Consider the following 23,362-nt stretch of genomic DNA (forward strand, 5'->3'; position numbering starts at 1 on the left):
TAAATATAGTGTAGCATACATCTACCATTCTTCATTAATCATACCAACTATAATTCTTCCACGAGATAAATGAGGAAAAAACCGATAAGAGTTATAATACGAATATTGGAACCAAAAGTGTAGTATCATGCATAAATCTCTACTTAGCTTACTAGAATTATTTTATTTTAGACCTATTTCTCAGATAGAGGACTTATATACCCTTGGTAGTAAAGTCGATCTATCTGACTAAATTCCTACTTTTATAAATAGGAAATATTGTTATCAGTAAAAATAAAACGAAAGTACCATATATAATTAATAAACCTTCATATATAAACATTACATGATCTGTAATAATGATGGGAAAATTGGCAGAATTTCATGTTAGACAATTTTAGAATTTATTTTTTTTATATGTCATCCTCACCGTGTAACATTGAATTTACTTTTCGGTGAAAAATGTAAGTATACTCTGATATTAACATTATAGAACTAAAATAAAACACAAAAAATATATGAATAAAACTTTTTTAATTTTAACTCAAAAAATAATTACTATAATCAATTTTATTCAAGGCATTTGTCCGAATTAAATTATTTACTTATTAATTCTTTTCTATTTGTCAATGAACACAAAATTAAAAATTTGCTTACAAAAAATGTTTTATTAAACCGTATTACTAACAGAAAATATTTTACGACATCGCCTCGATGGATTTCGTTGCACTATGAAAACGAGATCAGTATAGCGCTTAAAACTAAACAATGATATCAAGTCTGCCAGAAACCCCGTGAAAGCAGTTTAGTTATTAATGAATGAAACAGTATTTAAACCAGTATTATTGCTTCAAAATCCTCAGCTGTAAAACAATATATCAATTTAACTGTTAAATTAGTTGATTATAATGAAACTGGCAATTACTAATAATTTATTATTATTAAAAATCTAAGCCATAACAGTGCATTTTATATTATTTTTTGTCATTGTCGATATTATGACGCTTTTGACGTTCATATGACAATTGTGATAATGACGAAAACATTTAGATAAATATTTGGTATGTTATTATATTCAGTATGTTGCACGTAAGTGTATGTTTGTTATTGCTCGTTATGTAATATTAATAAATTATTAAATAAGCTTAATATATTTAGCTCAAATTTACATACTGACTACTCGTATAAAATGTTTTTTTAAAGTCAAAAGTAAACAAAAATAGAATGTCTTAGACACTACACAGATAAAATTTGAGAGTTTTTAACGGATTCGTGAATAATTTTTTGCAAGTAATTGGTGAACCGATGTATGTGGTTCACAAGGCTTCAAAAAGTAAATACATAATTCAATTTAGTCCATTACTTAAATGACATATTTCAATAATAGTAAATTTATATAGATTAGTATACGTTTTGAGGTTAGTTTATAACACATCTCTACTTTTCAAGATTTAAACTTGTCCTTAACATACCTATTTTAATCTTTTGTACTAAATTTTGTGCATGAATCTTTCACGAACTATGCTCAATAATAGTAATAATTATTTTTATTTTACCATTTTAACATAAATTCTTGCTTCCTTCAATGGTTTAAATATAAAACCAATTAATTTTAATTACTTCAGAAATTTGATATTTTTGTCATAAGTTCTATTAACTAACAAGGAAGGTTGTTTATTTTGTTTATCGTTGAAATGTACGGCTTAAGTCAAGAAAGCGTTTAAGAAATCTTAAGAGCCTTAGGGTGACACCAACACAATGGTTGAACAATTCCCGGTAATGCCGTTAAAGAGCGGTTAATCTAGGGGAGGGTTCTTTGATTGCGCCTGTACATGAACGATGTGCCGTATGTAAATAAGGTTTTATGTGATAGTTATTTTATATTCGGATCAAGAATCAAAGAGGTTGTAATAATCATTTTATTATATTATTTTTTGTCATATCATACTTTACTTTCACATGTAATATATATTGTTGTTTTATATACTGTTACTCTATAACATTAAACATAATATCTATAATAAATTTTATATGGATAAAAACAACATCAGTGATTACTTGCTGAATCGATGTTTAGATTACATAAACTACTTTTAAGTTTGCTACTATTAAGCATTACAAACGTTTCGCTTTTTTTATTTGCTAGCTACCCAATGTAAAACTATTGCTAGACATTTTTTAGTTTGGCAAACTTTCAATTGCAAGAATTCACAAAAAAGTACGATAATTGTTATTGCTTAAAATTAATCAAATCTCTATTAACTTATTCAATACATACGTAATTTACTAAAAAGAGTATTTGTGAATTACTATGTTAACATGAATTTTTTATTTTATTTCTTGCAATCATATTATTCTCTTTGCATGACATCGTATAGATTAAGTTCCTGAATCGCTCATTTCAAATGTAAGACAGCGTAAGTTGCATTACTAATTGACTACCAATAGCATGGCAGTAAAGGGATTCCATGCCAAATAATATATTTTAGCTCGAACCTTACGCTGTGAACGTGGACGTAAATGCGTTATACTAAAAGAAATAGAATTTTAGTAAATATATCTTAGATATCCAACACAATGCATTTGTTTCTTTTTAATATAATTCCCTCTTCGATCTCATATAGTTCATATATTTTTTTAATGATATCGCTTTCACTGTTACACTTTTAATTGACACTTCTACGATCAACTATAATAAAATTCAACCTTCCACTATTTATTAAACGTTGCATGTATTCTGGTTTTCTATAATGTTTTGGTTATTAAAGTAGTACTAATTAGGATATTATTTGAAAAAGATAAAATATTACATAATACTTAAGTAATTACATTGTAACATATTTAGTGTAATGATGTATAAACACTAAAAGTAAATTCTATAACTTCATCTTTCGCACCTGCATTATAGCGTCATTAGTTGCTAGTCACGTCAATTGATCATTTCAGATGTTCCAAAGAGGCAATCACGCATCGCTAACTTTCAAAACTCCAGGAAAAGGCACGTATTCACCCTTAAAACTTAAACATTTGTCTTAGTAAACTCTTATCTATAGCTCTGAATGTGATTTTTAGTCTTATACATATTTATTGTTAATATCGACTCAAAGATTGCCAATTATTCTATGCTAATTTACTATTCTTACCAGAGCCGGTCGGTCTTGGAGGTAAAAACAACAGGAAATCGTAAGGAACGGAGTACGATTGTGTGTTCAGTATTTTTATTCCAAAAACAAAAGGTCCGGGGGCTAAAAAACTTGTTAACTGGGATGTGATCACCTATCCCAGTTATATCGAAGACCTTCGCACGAAGAAAGACTGTACCCGTGTAGGTGAATAATATCGTGAAAAAGACATTTACTGGCCGCCATCGCTTGAACGCGGACTAGCCGGACGTTGCCGCCGTTGTCTTAAGTATTTTTGTGACACGTACTCGGTACATTATGCTCGACGGGGGCTCGAAATACGCTGTGTCCTAACTTTGAGATGACGAGGGGAATTTATTTAAATTCAGCTCCGAGAACGGCGAGGAACGGCGAGTGATCCACAATCAGAAAGCGCTCCGACGAACCGGAATCTTTACGAAGTGTGGCGGTTAGAATAGAGACCTCATCAAAGTCTTTATTCGCAAAGTACTATTACTTACCCTTACCATTAAGGGAAGACGTTTGGTGTGCTGGGGGTTATTTATCTTATGATCCACCTACAATCAACGAATAAGTGTGCATGTCTTCATTGCATACGAACCACTTCGCGCAGGTGGCCATGCACATGAACCTTTTTTGTATGACTTGGAGACTGAAAGACACGTGGATTTGCATGAGCAAAGCATGGTCAAAAAATGATTACGTATGAAAAGGTAAACTTTTAGAGCTTCTTTAAGAGCTCTTTCAGAACTTGATTAAAATGCCAGGGTTTTTTTTAACAAAGTAGGCAAGATTTATTGAAAAAAGAATCTCGTCATTATTGGTTTACAAATAAAAGTATGTTACTCTATATCCTTTTTTAATATACGCAGATATTTTCTCCCAGTAAGGCATTAAATATTCTATAGCGAGATGTGGATATATAGCTTTAAAATTATAATAATTTTTGAGACATTTTCTGAAAATTAAAAAAGTCTATGGTAATAGATCGTGACAACACTATAGGACGCGCCGCTTGCAGCTGTCATAAATGCGTTTATCATAAATCAGAATCGAAGGAAAACATTCATATTTCCAAAATTTTACTACGTTATAGTAAGTAAAATATGACACAACTGTTCTTTCAAATACATTAGTTTACATAGGAAATATTAAATTCTTTTTTCAATTACAGATGCTATTAAAAACTCAGTAGAAATGGACCAGCAATTTTCATTGTCTTGGAATAATTTTCACGGGAACTTAAGCAAAGGTTTCGCCGGTTTGCTCGGAAAAGGTGAATTCGTTGATGTAACGCTCGCTGTTGAAGGTCATTTACTTCAGGCACACAAAGTTATTCTTTCAATATGCTCACCTTATTTCAAAAAAATGTTCCAAATGAATCCTTGTCAACATCCTATAGGTATATACTTATTAACGTCATAAAATAAATATTTTTTTGTTAAACACATTCAAATATATTTGCAATATATCTAAGTTTTTTCAAATATTTGCTTTTCAGTTGTTTTAAGGGATGTCACCCTCAAAGCTATGAAAGACTTGTTACAATTTATGTATCATGGGGAAGTCAGTGTGAAAAGAGAAGATCTCACTAGTTTTATAGGTACTGCAGAGGTTTTACAAATCAAAGGATTAACCAATAAAGAGGTAATTGCACTATTTTAAAAATAGTATGGTGTAAAGTTTCGAAAATATCAAAATTTTTTAATATATAACAATGTAATTGTAATAATATATAACATTAACAAATATGTTAATGTTTAAGACAACATGATTTTGTAGCCCTATTACTAATATAATATACAAAGGAAAAAACTAGTAATTGGGTACATAAAATTTTATTTTTAAGAAAGTAAAGCCTCAATGCCTCAATGAATTCCTCAATTAATTTTCATTGTTACATAGTATAGTTTTTATAGTTATTATGCTTAGAGCCTCATTGTTAACATTCATCATAAAACTGTTATTAAAATTTACATTTATGTACCTAGTTCATTATGTTTCTAGTCAGAAGATGAAAATATTGGAAAAGGAAAGGAATTGCCTAAACAAAGCTTGGGATGCCAAAATGAAAGTCCAGGTCCACAGTCATGTACTCCTGACAATGTTGATTCCAGCCCTAATGAAATATTAGAAACCAATGAACTGGAGTTACTCCAACAGAGACAATTTATAGAAAAGCTTCAAAGACTTAGTCAACTTAAGAGAAAATCTGAAGAATTTCTTCAAAAGACATATTATACGGATATATTAAACTCTGAAAAACGTCCCAAGATCAATGACAAAGTTGTATACAATAAAGCAAACAATCACATGGTACAAAATAGCAACTATGATAATTTGAAGACTGTTTATGATGAACCTCCTGTAGATATAACTCCTACCTTAAACACATCTGTCAATAAACTAAGCACAGAAAAGGAAATTATTGATAGCTGTAAAGAGAAACCAGTAACAACCAATACAATAGAGTTGAAAACAGAATGTGATGATGTAGATATTATAGTAACAGACCCTGCTATTTGCACTACTCCAAAGAGTTTTGAAGGATGCAGAGATGGCAAAAACAATTCATCTATTGCATTGGACTTTCAATCACCACAAGATAGTAAGTATTATAACATATTACTCCTGTACATTGTTCATTTATATGGTAAATATTAGTTAACTTTAGCCTAGAGTAAAATATTATCTTTATCCAACAAATATTTTCTGATAAACATTTTCTTGTTATAATTTTTGCTACTATAGTTTTTTCCCAATATAATCCAAGACTATAGCATGCATGCATTCCTATGGTTAATTCACACTTTTACAGTCTAAAGGTACATTTTAGTGTCAATATACAGCTTATCATTACAAATTAACAAAAATGTATGAAAATACTTGTGTAATGCACATTCTCCAGGGATATTGCGAGAATACAAGTATCCTGGGGTCACTATAACTGGCTGTACCAATGTGTCTATTTTGTAAACAGTTTATCATTAGTCAGAATCAAAAAAAATAATTGTCATTGCTTTGTTTTACATAAGAAGAAATTGATGCTTAGATGTGCTATGACTATACGAGTATGAATTGGCCACAACTCAACAATCTCCAGCTTTTTAAATCTAATATTTGAAATTAGCTTATAAATGCTTATTTCACATTATCATTTGAGTGTCATTGGATTAATGATTGTGTTGAAAATGCAATCCTTTTTAATTTCAATATACTTTGTTGCATATTTTATTTTGCAAATCCTTCTCATTGCACATGTAAACACGATGGCATTTTCAACATTTTTACATCCTGTTTCACCCAATATGTTAATTTATTTGCAAATGTAATGAAAATGCCCATCGTGATTTCAGATTCCACAAGTCTAAACTCATTATTTTTGGACCTTAAAAACTTAGTCAATGGTAAGGTGACTAATACAATGTTAAGAATTAATGCTAATGAGGAATTTCCAAGGCCAGCATTAGAACACCGCCTAATTACAATCCCACAAAAAGAAGATGGAAAGAAGAAATATCCACAACGCTCCTGCAGACTTTGCTGGAAAATAGGAAAGAGACGAGATACCAGATTTATGTGTAATGCATGTGAACTGCCATTTTGCAAGTCTCCTTGCTTCGAAATTCATTTCAATGATGTCTTCAAAGTTTCACAGCTGCAGGGAGACTATTTTGCTACTTAAATGCATGATATTTATATTATATTTACAGTCCCTGGAAAGGCACTATATGTTAGCTGATAAACTATATAACAATAAGAAGTGATATTTGGTTAGAGCCACAAAAAATAAGAGAATCATAGATTCCAGAGAGGAAATTGGGACCAAAATTTCAATTCCTATTTTAAATAAGGAATATAAAACATTTATTTATCAAATAAAGGCAACTATAATAGCACTAAAATACTTAGTATTGATATAAGGATGACAAACTTTGCATTTATACAATATATAAAAAGATAATACTTAATTCTGTGATAGTTGTAATGTGGATTAAGTGCCAATTACACTGTGAACTAAATTGCTTTACTTCTGATGATATCTTTAATTACTACATAAAAATTCACGTCGTGCCATTAACACTCTGCCATATGTTAAAGACTTTTTATTGCTCATATTCTAGTCTATTTATTGTATTAAATTAAGTGTAAAACATTTAATATGTGAAATTACTTAAAGCTAACTAGATAGGTTTTTTTAAATATTTTTTACTGGTGTCTAATAAATATAATGATCTCTATGGCTTAGCAAGAAATTTATGGATAGAGCCAAATTATTTTTTACATTCCTGCAGTTTTGCTTTTGTGTCGGCTTGATTAGAATAAACAACCTAAATACTTGTTAGTATAAGATAAATTCCATATTTTTGTATTTTTGTGTGATGTATTGTATTTGCTTATTGAAATAAGGTGATTTATTTCTATAATAAAATGATTTTTATATAGTTTTAATTCATTTCATTATCCCTTATTATTTCAGTTGTATACACTATTTTAATAGCAATTAAATATATAGATCATAGTCTAAATATAGTTTATTTTACTTGCAGGCGCTCTCTCCCTAGTTATAAACGGATCTTGCGAAAACCAGCCACTGCCCGTTCGTTATAAATACATTTACAGCAGAAAAGGACATAAACAGTTAGTGCATATGAACTTTGTGTACACTAAACATTCTACCACACATGGGAAGACTTCGTGGCGATGTGTCCAGTATTTTTCTTTAAACCGATGTCCGGCCACAGTAGAAACGATAGACTCAATGATATATGCCGTAAATCATCAACACAACCATGAAGATTGTTACGAAAAACTATCAAGAAATAATATATATGAAATGAATGTCTCTCCTAAGTGAAATAGGGACAAGAGTAAGATCATTTAGTTTATAATTAGCAACATTTCATGAAGTCCGCATATTTAATTGTTAGATGTTAGAAAACTTGGCACAAGGCATGTAAATAAATACAACATACATGGATTTAGTCCATTTAAATCAAAATAGCTGATTTTAAATCAAAAATTTTTTAATACTTTTGTTCTAACGAAAATGTTGCTAGTTGTAAAATAGATTTGTAAATTGTAAAGTTCCTATCTTATTTAATACTCTATATATTTATTAAAAATAACTCATGAGTATGTTAATAACATACTATCACAGATATATTGGTATGTACCTCTGTTGTCTGTGAAAACTAGATATATGATTTTTAACTTCGAGTATTTTACCAAGTATTTTTATTATATAAATTATACCAAATTGTTAATCACATTACTGTACCACAATGTCTGTACTGAATGCTGAACTTTGTACTGTAAATAACTCAAAACATTACATTCATTTCTTATTGTCAATTATTTATTTTTTGATTAATATAAATAATTTATGTAGCTCTTACTGTGACTTAATATTCCTATACAGAACAGAGTAAAGACTTGTTCACAGTTAACAAGATACTCACTTTGTATCTATCTAGTCATGAAATGTAAAAAATAGTGCTTGAACGCATAAACAAAATATATGTATAACATTTATTTGTCTTATAAATATATCTATATTTCATAAAAATAAATATGATCTAAATTTTTAGATGTTTTTTTGATTCCGTTGAATCATTTGTACTTAACATAGCTGCCGTTCGCTTCCGTGGCCTATGTTTTTTGTTAAATCCAATACCTGAAAGAAAAGTGTAAAGTTAATTATGATATAATATACAGAAATATCTTTAATTATGGTTAAATCCGAAGAAATGACACCCGTGTTTGGAATTAAAACTTCATTTTATATACTGTATCAAAAACAGAATATCTTTTCTATGCAATAATGGCAAAGAGACGCAAACACGAGGAGGAAATATCGCTTTACATCTGGTAGGTGCAGATGCATTTTCTTGTTCTACTGTTGAGGGTTCCTATTTACCTGGCCTACATGGCAAGATGTCAGAGAGACTCATATAGAAGTATCTTAGGTATAAAACTAAAAGATAAATATGAAACAAAGACCTACAGGGAAGAACAACTCTTATCGTCATCCTGCCACTAATCGATCTTCAAAAATGGAGAAGGTGAACGGAGAGGTGAACCAATAAACGGGGCAAAACTATGATCATCTGGTACTCAAAGGACAGGCTTAGAAAGCGTATTCCAAAAGCCAGAAGATGGGAAGACAAACTTAGAACGACGATAGGCCCCAAGTGGCTCATGGAAACTGCTGACCCGAGGCTTTGGAAGCGGCCTTTACTCTAAGGATAACCGAAAGAATAGATATTTTAATAATAAATTTGTCAAACATAAAATTATAAAAGTTCAGAAATGAATCTATTATTGTTGTTTTATTAGTCTATAAACTCTCCCTAAATTGTAAAATAAAATACATCAATCATGACAAATTTAAAAGTAACAAAATTATATTAACAAGAAAAAAGGTAACAGTGAAATGAAAAGCAAATCTTATTTCTCAATGTTACACTTAAAAAATAGATCTAAACAGTGTTTAATAATCTGTTGTAGATAGACATTATCGATAAATTGATAAAATTAAACAATAATATTGTGTCCCTTAAGTCAAAAAAAATACCTAATCAAGATGGTTCAAAAGTAAAGTGTCTAGTGGAAAACTGTATTAAAGGTGTTATGGGCGGTAATAGAATGAGAAATACCATAACTTGGATATAATGACTAAAATCCAGCAATCAGAATAATAACAATCTTTGTATTAAATTGGATAGAACATCTGACGTTAACCATCTTTTTAATAATTATTTTGGGATCAAGAAAATAATAATTTTTTTCTCTTGTTTGTCATCCACATCCAATTAAATACAATTTTAATACTAATCTATTAATTGCTCGCCTTTGGAAAGAGTAGCCATGTAAACTCATCTTAACATTTCTTTACTATTGAGAACTCACTAGTTTCAAAACTTAATCATATGTCTCTTTCATTTGCTTACAAAAGTGCAGAAGAAGGAGTTCTGTACTAACTCTGTCCAGTGACATAGCATGTCAGATATTAAAATTACTTACGTATATCTACATCAGGTATACTTTTCAAACCAAATGATTTAGCTACAGCTTCCATGTCCAAGGTTAATAAATTAAAAATATGTTTTAACTTCTTTACTTCAAATGCTCTTATATAACCTTCAAATGCTTCTTCTGCTAACTTTTTGACTTCGACATCTTTAAATGCAATATCCAGCTAGAATACAAAAACAATTTAAAATGAAGTATATTTGAATTAACTGTAATAGTTTTGGAGTTTAATAGAACTAAGCCATCCCGATTATGCGATATAAGACCATTGGATCTTTTAAAGGGCTAAGATTAATTAATGAAAAAAGAAAAAAAAATAGTTTATACATATGTACATAAAGAAGCGTTTTAAAAATTTTGATTACAACATTTTAAATTTAATTATTGTTCAATTTTTGTCACTGCTGACTTTTTACTGCCAGAAGTTATTTACCACAGGCATTTGAATAAAAAACAAAATAATGTAAAAGTGAGCAATAATAAATGAACTGATTAGTTTATAATGTACAATACTGATAAATACTACGCTTGCGATAAAAAAATGTTCTTCATCGAATGTTTACTTTCTACAGGATGATTAGAAATAAATGTAAAAGCTATAAAGGTGTTTGCTGGCAATAAACTATATATACACCCCTTTAAATCTTTATATCTACAACCAATTACTCTGTGACTCTTAACAGCATATTAAACCATATCATAGAGCTAAAGCTCATTTGCTGTCACTGTATGGTATGATATTAATGTATGGTATGATTATGTATACCAATATGCTCGCCATAGTGCCAAAACATTACATAACGATTGTCAAACCGTAATCTTAAATGCAATAAAAAATGAATAATTTTTAAAATATTCTTTACCTCTATTTTGATTTTAACATAAAGTTCCTTTTGAAAATTCCACAAATGTAAAATCATATGGCTCTTACATCATCATCATCTTAGTTTCTTTTTGTGAACATTATTGTCAAAAAAAATAACATAATTTAGTAACAGTTTGTAGAATTATTGACAAAGCCACCTTTTTTACCATAAATTGAAAAAAAAATTATGTAAATTACCTTCTCTTGAAGATTAGACAATTTATCCCAAAATTCGTACTTATCTAAATAAACATTAGATTCAGTTAAATATTTAACAAAATCCTTTTCTTCTGGTCTCAACAATAATACAGCATTTCCAGCTGCCCCTAAACCTCTGGCTGTTCTGCCAACCCTGTGAATATATTCCTAGAACAAAACATTTTTTCATTAAATATGTCAAAGATTACAAATTATTAAACATTAAAGTTATATTAGTTTATGTTTAATAAACTAAAGAGAACCTTTTTAGATTCTATTTAATTGAATTTAATATAAAAATGTAAAATTGTAAAAAAAAATTCAAGAAAAATAATGACAACAGATCTTACATTAGCATCCGAAGGAGGATCAAATTGCACTATCCAATCAACAGAAGGAATATCTAAACCTCTTGCTGCTAAATCAGTACAAAACAACGCTAATTTTTCTGCATTATAAAAACTGTTGATTGTGGACGTCCTATCAGCTTGATTCATTTTACCCTGAAATAAAATCCAAAGACATTTTGTCATTCGTTCTTACTGTTTGCTGGTTACCATTTGCAACTTCTACCGATTTCTTGTGATAACTTAATCAAGACATATCTACAATAACTACATTCCGGGAGCAGTACTAACATAATTTATTTCTTTTATTGAGAGGCGGCCAAATTATCTCTATGATGGACCCTAATGGGATGACTATAGGCAAGAGCGCCCACTGGCACAAGGGGAACGGGCACTCGAAACGCATTTAGCATAGGAAAGCCTAAAATCCTAACTCACAGTTAATATGTTGCTTTATATTTTTTAAAATCAAGAGGTTAGTTCCGAAAATGGCTTTCAAGTACATACATTGTACAAAATACTTTTCGGTAAACACTAGACAATTGGATCTGCCATTTGGATTAACAATTTAGGATAATGGAGTAATACTATGCATTGTCCTATAGTCAGAGTATACATAGACCAAATAATTAAAACCACAAAGTCATTAATAAAGGCAGATGAAAACAGCCCAAATAAATCACTTAGCAACTAAAAAAAAATACTAAATAACATGTGTATTAAATATAAAAAATAAACTTATATTCAGAAATTAAGAATACTTCAAAAAATCTTATTCATTAATATATTGGTTTGATATTATAGCCATGTTCTGTTTGAGTGTATTTTTTGTCTTCAGTATCGTTTTTTTTTTGCTTTGTATGTGTTAATATATGTATGTTATTGTGGTGTGAAATAAATGATTATCCATCTAATTAGATTTACAACAAATATAATAAGACTGATAGGCTTTACAATCTTGCAATGTTTATACAATTATAAACAATAAAAAAACTTATTGTTTAATGCAATCAAAATTAAAACAATATTTTAAGTTAGAATCAACTGAACATTAAAACTCACATGTATACACAGCACTGGTAAAGTGCAATATTGGCTAAAAAATACATGATGAAAAACAACTGATTTGCAGCTGGAAAAAAATACCATTACTTTAAAATTCCGCATCTTCTTTAATAATTTATACAACCAACTAAGCCGGTATTCTGTTTCACATATAACATAACTGCAAAAAAAAACAATTTATTGAGGAAAAATTTACACAAAATGTGTTTATAGACAAATATGTTTTTAGTAGTTGGATTAATTATCTGGCAGCTTACAGGCAGAATTTGTTTTTTGTTTTAATAAAATACTGATATTATTCTTTGTAAATTGGTCATTGATAATTTTTAAATATTGAACATTGGGCAAAGAAATGGTGGAAGAAATCTTTAGCAATGCTTCATTGATAGGAAAAATAAATTGTTTACCCTTGTTTTAATCCTTCAACAGTTGCCTTCTCATTACCTGAATTTGTATTAACGGAATACAAATCATCTTTCATAACAGACTTGATTAATGCTTCGGTTGTTTCAGACTGAGTTGCACTGAACAACATAGTTTGCCTTTCTTCTACAAACAAAATCGATACAATTAATAACATCAAAATAATTGTTATACCTCATAGAGAACATTTATCATACATGAATATTCACCTAAAATTAGTGTTTGGATAATACTTTTGATAATACTTAACAATAAAAATACTGAAATGTGTATTGGCAATTGAGATAGACTATATATGCCCATGCCCATAAATAAGGGAGACAAAACATTGAACCTGTTTGGGTAATGGAAGACTCCTAAAATAGTTCCTTTGTTAATTTACCTATTTGCAAGTCATTACAGCTACTTTCATAATTTTTAGTAGTATCTAAGACACAGGCAAGGTCCTGTCTAGATACTAGAGATAACATAATAAAATAATTATACATAATAACAGCTATCTCAACTTGCTTATAGTAATATTGTTAAAATATTCATATTTAGATCACTAAAATAATTCAGTTTTAGTGGTCAATTTCAGTAAAAACTTTGTTTGTTTATTTGAGCTCTACAGCCACGCAATAAATTTATTCTTATTCTTAGTGAAAAGTAATTACATAAATATGCATACAATGATTCAATTACTATAAAGCTAAATATAAACCGAGATTTTAAGCAAATGGAAAGATAATATCAATTAAAACACAACTTACATGGTAAAAAAGTAAATAAGATATTTTGTAATAAATTTATGGCCTATATTGAATAATATAACTAACATAATAACAGGAATAACTCACTGGGAAGTCTTTTAATGATTTGTTTCAGGTCTTCTTCAAAACCATACTGATATATTTTATCTGCTTCATCCAATACCAAACAGTTGACATAACCATAGTCAAACTCTTTGCTTCTCATGTGATCAAATAATCTTCCTGGTGTCGCAACAACTATGTGAACACCTGAAACCACCTTGGTAGATTAAGAGGCTTTATAAAAAGCTATTAAGGAGATTAGCCAAATTTGTTCCTATGTAAAAGAAATAAATTTTTTTAACTCTTCTACTAACCATTACTAAGTTTGCAGCTTTGTGCTTTTCGGCTTTCCCCACCAATGACTAATGCTGATGTTAGTTCTTCATGATGTGATAATATCTGTTGAAGAACATCATAGGTTTGGGTTGCTAATTCCCTTGTTGGTGAGATTATAATGCAGAAGGTGCCTAGAAATATTATGAAACCACATCTAAATATTAAAACTTGTCAGCCAACTACATTACTGATAACAAATATATGCTTGACCACAACATAACTAATGTCCCTGATACATGGCCCTTTTTAAAGTAATTGTGGCAATGGTCACAGCATACTCTATATCAATGTTCCAATATAGTTTTTACTGACTAGAGCATCTGTTTCATTATAAGATAGTTCAATGGCAGCCCATAGCCCGCCATTAATAATCAAGAAAGAATTCATAACCATGCTCCGACAAAATTTTGTTATATACATAGAATAAAGAAAACATGTGTGCCGCAAAGAATATAAATATTTTCGAGTTAAGAGTCAAACAAAGCTGCAAATGTTATAGCAATCGACACTAAAACTTGGATTTTAAACAAAATAATGTCACGAATTTAACACACACCAAAATATCACAAATGTAGATAATTTAGTTTACCTTTACACTTATTTTTTATCTTTATAATTTTTTCTACAGCGGGAATCAAAAATGCCAATGTTTTTCCTGAACCAGTTTTCGCTGTTGCTACTATATCAGCTCCGGTTAAAGCCTTTGGTATGACCTCGCTTTGGATATCAGTCATATTTTTAAAACCCAGTTTTTTTATTGCATCTAAAGTATCTTGTGATACTTCATGCTTTAATTGTTTAAACTTCATCTTTCCAGTTTTTTTTTCCGTTACGAATCTAAATTAATATCACGATTTTCTATCTAAACGTCGTTTTTTGCCTTTGGGGAAAGATATAAAATTTTAAATATATCATTTTATGAATGAAAATTTTTACTTTTATATTAAATTACTTCTTTAATTTTCGAGTTTTTTTTTTTATTATAATAGATTTTTCACCATAACCTATTTAATGTTCTAAAAAAAACTATTCTAATAAAGGTTATATTGTTATTGGTTAAACAAAATGCCAAAATATTTGACAACCATAAGGAAAGTGTGCAATCTATGTTTTTCTAAGAATGCTGGAGTTTTTTTTTTGCTGATCTAAATTAACTCAACATATACAGATTAACATTACGTATCAATATAGTGATTACATAAAAATAATTATAAATAAATGTACTTAAACAAATTTATGAAATGGTATAGTGCCGAGAATAATAAGAATATTTAGAGAAAGAATAATAATAAGAATATTAAAAGTAACCGAGTGCAAAGGAATCTTTAAATTTTTTTGCACTTGTTATATCTAAAAACATTAAGCGTTTAACAACAAAATAACTGTTGGAAATATTTCTAGAAAAATTAATGCACTGAGTGCTGGAAATATTTTTTGTGTGATTAGTATAACAACTCTTTTGTTAATACAAGAGAAATCTAGGAACCTCGTAAATTAAAGATGCGTTGTTATTGTATAATCAAGAATATAAAAATTTGGTCTTTAATAAATTGTAATTGCCTTTTTTACTTTACTTAACTAAATATATATTTTCTGTTTTTGTTTTTAACCAAGTCATTTAAATGGCAACCCTAAAAAAATTTCAAAATTAAAAAAAATATATACTTCAATCCCACGTTGTGTACAAGTATAGGAACACATGTTATAATATCTTACAAAATGCCTACTCCCGACAAAATACTATTACGCAAAATAAAAAAACGGGAAAAAAAGAAATTGAAACTTATAGCTTCGAAAAAACAAAATGATGAAATTGAAAATACTACAGGTAACCTCGGTTTAGATTTTGAAAAAAATTAGCTGCTGCTTTATTCTCCAATAAACAATGACTATTTTTTTGATTTAAGTTCCAGACGTTGAAATAGTTAACAACAATTCAACTAAAAGACCATGTGAAAATTCTGAAGGAGATATAACTATATTACCTAAAAGTAAGTGTCCACATAGTGTATAATGTTCAAAAAAGCACACGAGTTCAAGGTTAAACAAATAATTCTTTTATTTCAGAAAAATCCAAAAAGAAACAGAATGAAGACACAAATTCAGACAAAATAAAAGAAGAAGCAGTAACAAATAATGAAAGCAAAGAGAAAGTTTCGAATGCAACAATTTGCGAAAAACAAGATGACAACAGTCAGTGTAAGTTTCATATCAAAGTTATCGAAAATCTGTTTAAAACCTCTTGTATGTAAAGTATACCCTTAATTACCACCTTTTATTTTCATGTTCAAAAATCCTTGATAGCATCACATTTATGTCATGTTATGAGAAATATTTTATATTTTTAGTACCTGGATCCAGCTTATGTCTTGGTATATTATCTGATCAGAAATTCTCATCTCTGGAAGGAAAAGTATGTGAATCCACTCTGATGGGTATCAAAGATATGGGTTTTACTACAATGACGGAAATACAAGCGAAAGCTATTCCCCCACTTTTGGAGGGCCGAGACCTAGTTGGTTCAGCCAGGACTGGATCAGGAAAAACTCTAGCATTTCTTATACCAGCCATTGAACTCATTTACAAGTTGCAGTTTAAACCAAGGAATGGTAAGAATCCTCACACTTATAAAGATTAAACAAATTTAATTTATGTACAGGATATATTACTTATGGTATTTACTAGTCTACACTTAATTTTTAAGATAACTTTTTTGAAAAGTTAAACACTTTAAGTAACTATTAAATATTTGATTAATTTAATTACTTTGTGTTAGTGACTGACAGGGCCGCTTAAATCCTTTTTATATTTTTTTATAATTTTTATTTTTGACAGTTTGAGTAGCTAAGCATCCTACATGTGCTTTTGTTTTGGGCAGTTTATTGTTACGCATCAATTTACTCTTACCTAGTTTTGTGAAATTATATTTAAATTACTACTATGATTTTAATTTATTTAATCTATTTATACTGTCCACATGTTGGCCAAGTACTTCAATCAAGAAAGTTTGGATTTTTTTGATTATATCAAACATTTTATTTATATATTTTTATTATAAATATGTACAAAATTTAACAGAAAATCTTTTTTGGTCAAAATTTAGGGAATATTATTGTAATAAAGTATTACTTCAATATGGTATCAATATTTAAATGAATTAAACCCTCATTGATAATCCATGAATGAATGGTTACTTTAACAATTTTGTTTATTACTTTTGTAATTTTAGTAACAACCATTTTTGAATTCACTGCCTGTACACATGCACATATAGTTTTTTAAATAACTACTAAGACAAGTAAATAAACTTAACTTTCTCGCTTACTGATTCACAAACTTTTAAGAACTTTGACATAAGTAATAATTTCAACTTTAGGTAAATCTGCATTCAAATAATCTTTTTCATAGACAATAGTGATTACATTGAAGTATTTTTGTAAAATTATTATTACTTGTTATGAAATAAGAATTAGTTTTTGCCTTTCAATTAACATGATGACTAAAAGGCGAATATGAAATAATGTCTCCATACATCCAATAATAATGGGTTATGATGATTAAAAATGAATTGAATCTCCAGAAACCCTGTTGAGGTACATTCATTTTTGATTTCATACACTCAGCTATTAGGAGTATGTTGAGATATATATAATGAACACAGAATGGATATCTGATTGCAAATACCATAATGTGCAAGAGAAAGTTTTTTTTTGTGTATTAATATTATTTAACATTACAAGGTACTGGTGTCATTGTTCTGTCACCAACAAGAGAATTATCCATGCAAACATTTGGTGTATTGATGGAATTAATGAAATATCACCACCATACATATGGATTAGTAATGGGTGGTGCAAATAGGAGTACAGAAGCACAGAAACTCTCTAAAGGTAATACAAATTGCTCATTAATGATGATTATATGCTTATAAATAATCTATTTTAATACATTTTATGCGGACACCATGTTGCTAGATTAGCAAAACTCGAAAATTTTATGCTAAATTTGATATTTAAGTAAATAAAGGTGACTTACTGAAAAACTGAAAATACTTATTTTAATGTTTTTTTTTTAATGTATTGCCTAGAAATATATTTCAAACTGTGTAAAAGTAAACTTACAATAAGTGGGCTGGTACATACAGATAAAAAAACAAGCAACCCCCATTCTATTGTCAGTCTATAAAAACATTTTTTATATAAATTATTACTTTTTATATAATTATGTTTTTCAAATTAAGCCCTTTTGAAATACCCCCTAATTGAAATGCTAAATGCATAATGACTGGTAGCCCATAGCCAAATTCCCTCCCTAACACCTGGTCATTTGTCGCCCAAGTAACCTATGATATCCAATCCACTTAAATGACTTGAGCCCATATTTCCAAAGGATCTATTGACTACAGTTACTTAAGGCTTTATTGACTTTTTGGGTTTTGCCTTCCCTAATCTATGGAAACTGCTAAATGAATGTGTTATTTACAAAGTGTATATCACTTTGATTAGTTATTTTTTTTGCTAAATGTATTATTGCTAAATTGATGTATGCTAAATAAAGACAAAATATAAATTTTCAGGTATTAACATACTAGTGGCTACACCAGGCCGATTGTTGGATCACTTACAAAATACACCTGACTTCTTGTATAAGAACTTGCAATGTTTGATTATTGATGAAGCTGACAGAATATTGGAAATTGGCTTTGAAGAGGAGGTGAAACAGATAATAAGACTTTTACCAAGTAAATTTTCATAATCTAAATTATTTTTATGATATTATTCAACCATTTCATATTATTTGTAATAGTTAATTTTTGATAATTTTTGCCAGAACGACGTCAAACTATGCTCTTCAGTGCAACTCAAACAAAGAAGACAGAGGCACTCACTGCCCTGGCTGTCAAACACGAGCCTATATATGTTGGTGTTGATGACCATAGGGAACAAGCAACAGTTGATTCTTTAGAGCAAGGGTAGGTATTATGATTAATTAATGCACAACATTTGTGGAATACTAATTAAAAATAACAATAATGAAAATAATTATGAATTAGTGTTTAAAAATTGTTCTGTGGATAAAAGAAAGATTTTGTAATAGAAACTTCATGATTTTTTTAATCAAGGCAATACATCTGCTTGCCCCCACAGGATGGGGGTATTGATCAACTTCTTTTAATTAAAATTGGCTATTGCTACTATGCTCTATATTCTATCATAATAAGGCTATTGTGCCGTAAATTTTACTTAGACAACAATAAAATTGTGGAAAGTAATGATTTTTAGTCATGGAAATAGAAAGAACATCAAATCTTCAATAAATGATGGTGATACTAATTTTTAAAATCTAAGTAGCATTTGTCAATAACAGTTTTAAGTGATGCCTTTTAATGCTTTATTAAAAGCTAATTAGATTAGTGTGTTAAAAAAACCTTATTGCAACAATTTACAATTCATACAATTACATTTCAGATACATTGTAGTTCCTTCTGAAAAACGCATGATGGTCTTATTCACATTCCTAAAGAAGAATAGAAAGAAAAAGGTCATGGTGTTTCTTTCAACTTGTATGTCTGTGAAATATCACCATGAATTATTTAATTATATTGATTTACCGGTTATGTCTATACATGTAAGTATTTCATAAGTTATTTTTTATTTTAGACTATGAATAAAGTATACATATGAAACAAAACTGTGTGAAAGACTTTATAGAAATGATGTTATTTGAAAATTAAAAAAAATATATGAATAAAAGTAATTATTTGTTATTTATTGCTATATAAAATTGTCTCAAAGTAATAGTAGTTCACATTGTTTTTTATGTTACTTTTTATTACATGTAGTTTTCACAGCATGTAACTGATTCTGGTCACTATAAGAAATTCTCAATAACAAACAAAATCCTACAGCAACAAAAAGTAAAACTTTTAACATATGCATCCTGCCCTACATTCATCAATAGATGCAAAACATGGCTATAAATATACCTCCATTAACTCAAAACTTGTTAACCAACTTGTTGTCGATGGTAAGAGCATGCTTGGAGGCTCAAAATTAGATAAGAAAAAAGCTAAGGACTTGAGGCAAATCACAAAACTAGATCCTATGTCAAATGCTAGAAAGGTGAAATGGGCATGAGCTGGTCAGAAATTGAGCAATATAACTGATAAGTGGATGCCTAGATGCCACATAATAAGAAAAAGAGGCAGACCCTATAAATGGTCTGATGACTTTAAAAGAGTTGCAGAACCATTGTGTACACGCTTGGCTTAAGACAGGGGTGGATAGAAGCAATTGAATGAGGCCCGTGCGACTGCAAGGTGCACTAAAAAAAAACAAATTTAATATGAAACTGCAATATAAAAATAATACAGAGCAATATAGGCTAAATGAATGAATATACTGTATACTCCTGTATGTTCGGTATAAAAATAATCTAATTTGTTAACAGGGAAAGCAGCAGCAAACAAAGCGTACAACCACATTTTTCCAATTCTGTAATGCAGAAAGTGGTATATTGCTGTGTACAGATGTAGCGGCTAGAGGGTTGGATATCCCTGCTGTGGATTGGATTGTCCAGTATGATCCCCCGGATGATCCTAAGGTAATCCTTATGTAGTAACTGACAATTATATTGTTATGAAAAGAGATAAGATACTCAGATACAAATTTAGGATACATTAAAATATCTCTTGTTTTAATATAACTTTTAGGAGTACATTCATAGAGTGGGCAGAACAGCGAGGGGTTTAGGTACAAGTGGACACGCTCTGCTTTTCTTACGCCCTGAAGAACTAGGTTTTCTCCGATTCTTGAAGCAATCCAAAGTTACACTGAATGAATTTGAATTTTCATGGAACAAAGTAGCTGATATACAACTGCAAGTAAGTTAAATTACAGTATTGAAAATTATTTTATAATTGCTTTTATTCTCATATTGTCTATTAAAACTTATAAAACTAATTTGAATTCGACTTTGAGAGTTGCTTTTTTAGTAAAATGTAATTTTGTTTCAGTTGGAAAAATTAATATCTAGAAATTATTTCCTTAATCAATCAGCAAAAGAAGCTTTTAAAAGCTATCTTAGAGCTTATGACTCACATCATTTGAAAACTATTTTTGATATTGATACAATTGATTTGGCGAAAGTTTCCAAATCATTTGGATTTACCGTTCCACCAGCTGTAGAGTTAAAGGTTACGCCTAAGGGACCTATGCAAAAGAAGAGAGGTGGGGGTGGTTTTGGATATTTCAAGTCATTAAATGCAGGACAAAAGAGAACAGATAAAACTAAGATATACAGACAAAAGGGTAACAATAAGCGAGCTGTCAGTTGAGTGCAAGCCATGCTTATTAATAAATAAAATTGTTAACACTGTTTAATTTTTATTATTTCTACCCCATCATATGCTTTTTTATCAGATTCCATAAAAACCTACAATTTCGAACCATGTGCAACTAGATTTGTTATAACACATTTCTCTGTTAATCTAAGAGATGTCTATTTCCAGAAGAGAAGTCTATTGAACACATTCTGGCATCTGCAGAAGACCAAAATATATTTCAAATAATAAACATGACATCTTTTAGAATACAGTTTATAATACTAATATTTTAAAATTAATTCTATATAGGAATATTCCCCAATTATATATGTATTTCTAATAAAACAATTATGTATCTAACACCAAAATTAAAATAAAATTTCTACACTAAAAGTAACTACTAAATTTTAAACGAATATCGGCGTAATTTGAATCTATTTTAATGATATTTTAGGACATTTTCAAAATGGCCTTCTGTGCATTATACCGTCTAATTTCTGTTACAAAGGAAATATCCAACAATTTCTCAAAATGATTTTATTTTAAAGCTTTATTTGTGATTATGAAGGGTGAAAAAGTTATGTTAACGTACTAAAATAGTATTTCAAAGTGTCAATCCTTAGCTTTAACGCACACTTTTTTTATGGCCTTTTTAAACGGTGACTGTATTAATGGCCGGCCCTGTTTGTTCGAATAGACCGCGGTCGGCAGGATCTCACGGTTATCAACAGACGTTTCAGTGTACCTTTGGATGGTACGATACACAAACATTCGCTTTTTTCAATGTATCGAAAATGTCGTGAAGATGCGCGTAATTAAGAATAGTATAATTCGCTGTAAATCTCACAGTACGGAATTATAACATCAACAGATCCCTGCGTTTTGGACCTGAAATATGACTTTCCTTAACTCACTCCTAGTTGTCAAACTACACTACAATTTGTTCTCTCTCGAAATATTACGTCACAATAGCCCCCTCGGAAATTTATAGACAATCAAAGAAAGATTTTTACGAAAATAAAACTTTAGCGAGGGAGATCTCCAAAATAAACGTATTTTATGAACGACTGTCCGCTTGTAATGCGAGGTATATAAAATCGTATTAAGCCTTTTATAAAATAACCGTGTTATAGAAGGGTATTGTATATTATATATATTTAAACTTTCATTTATTCTTCGATGATTTCAAACATGATCTTTTTCTCATGAAGCCGTTTTATGATATTGGTGTTCTTGAAAGCGCAGCCAGTGGTCATCACACGGCCCCTTGGCAATGAATGGCGAACATTGAACAGGCGTCTGGCTCAGAGACAGTCACACGTACATGCATATACGACGTACAAAAATTGTAAATTATATGTTTTCTTAGAAAAACGTTTTCATCAACATTTTTTCCCTTGAAAGTTCTCGTCAGATATACCGTTGTGCCGTTCTTTTAATATTCAAAGCACTTCAAAAACTATTTTTTGTGATCTCCTGAATTGGTAAAAATCTGTTAACATTACAACTTTTATTTAAGGTCGTCAGAAGACACTAGATGCGGGCGTCTTCAACTGGTCGATTAGAGAGAGGCTTACGTCCTCTGTGACATAAGCCTCCCCCATAGATATTTTAGATAATGTTTTGTATTGTATTTTCAATGAAATGAAAAAAAAAATTTCAATATTATTTTTTGTGTAATTTTCTTGGAGATGCTAAAAATAAAATGACGACGATGAATATACAGAAATTGTCGTTTTGGAAGCGTATTGTATTTACCACAATTACGTGTGATTGAAAAAATGTTAGGTTTGCCTGCGTTTACATATCATATCGGAGGCTATTCCTTTGATACATGTTCTTGTAACAGAGTA

General features: G+C 29.6%; 3 protein-coding genes across 4 annotated transcripts; 2 read left to right on the top strand and 1 right to left on the bottom strand.

Annotated features, from left to right (window-relative positions):
- The first annotated feature begins 4,157 nt into the window (after positions 1 to 4,157).
- Positions 4,158 to 7,570, top strand: LOC137923733 (uncharacterized). Its single transcript, XM_068766994.1, has 5 exons — positions 4,158 to 4,217; positions 4,297 to 4,524; positions 4,624 to 4,769; positions 5,130 to 5,730; positions 6,479 to 7,570. The coding sequence occupies exons 2-5, from the start codon at positions 4,320 to 4,322 to the stop codon at positions 6,805 to 6,807; spliced, it is 1,281 nt and encodes a 426-aa protein (XP_068623095.1). The 5' UTR covers positions 4,158 to 4,217; positions 4,297 to 4,319; the 3' UTR covers positions 6,808 to 7,570.
- Positions 7,571 to 8,496: 926 nt separating this feature from the next.
- On the bottom strand, positions 8,497 to 15,197 carry LOC137924472 (probable ATP-dependent RNA helicase pitchoune). The gene is made up of 9 exons (XM_068767860.1): positions 14,775 to 15,197; positions 14,164 to 14,316; positions 13,895 to 14,056; positions 13,040 to 13,181; positions 12,630 to 12,792; positions 11,571 to 11,723; positions 11,221 to 11,388; positions 10,149 to 10,323; positions 8,497 to 8,799 (listed from the first exon to the last, which is right to left on the bottom strand). The coding sequence occupies exons 1-9, from the start codon at positions 14,992 to 14,994 to the stop codon at positions 8,702 to 8,704; spliced, it is 1,434 nt and encodes a 477-aa protein (XP_068623961.1). The 5' UTR covers positions 14,995 to 15,197; the 3' UTR covers positions 8,497 to 8,701.
- Positions 15,198 to 15,855: 658 nt separating this feature from the next.
- On the top strand, positions 15,856 to 21,580 carry pit (pitchoune). 2 transcript variants are annotated; one of them, XM_068765559.1, is made up of 11 exons: positions 15,856 to 16,013; positions 16,093 to 16,176; positions 16,253 to 16,384; positions 16,534 to 16,794; positions 17,926 to 18,075; positions 18,762 to 18,926; positions 19,016 to 19,157; positions 19,654 to 19,813; positions 20,636 to 20,788; positions 20,898 to 21,068; positions 21,201 to 21,580. In XM_068765559.1, exons 1-11 carry the CDS (start codon positions 15,905 to 15,907, stop codon positions 21,519 to 21,521), a joined length of 1,848 nt encoding a protein of 615 aa, XP_068621660.1. In that variant the 5' UTR covers positions 15,856 to 15,904; the 3' UTR covers positions 21,522 to 21,580. The 2 variants fall into 2 exon arrangements, with proteins under 2 accessions (XP_068621660.1, XP_068621668.1); XM_068765567.1 differs by having other exon boundaries at positions 16,099 to 16,176.
- Positions 21,581 to 23,362: the final 1,782 nt, after the last annotated feature.

The sequence above is a fragment of the Battus philenor genome, unplaced genomic scaffold (genome assembly GCF_028537555.1).
Source record: "Battus philenor isolate CCGP_79_NKW_IND1 unplaced genomic scaffold, ilBatPhil1.0.hap1 SCAF_10, whole genome shotgun sequence".
Lineage (NCBI taxonomy): Eukaryota > Metazoa > Arthropoda > Insecta > Lepidoptera > Papilionidae > Battus > Battus philenor.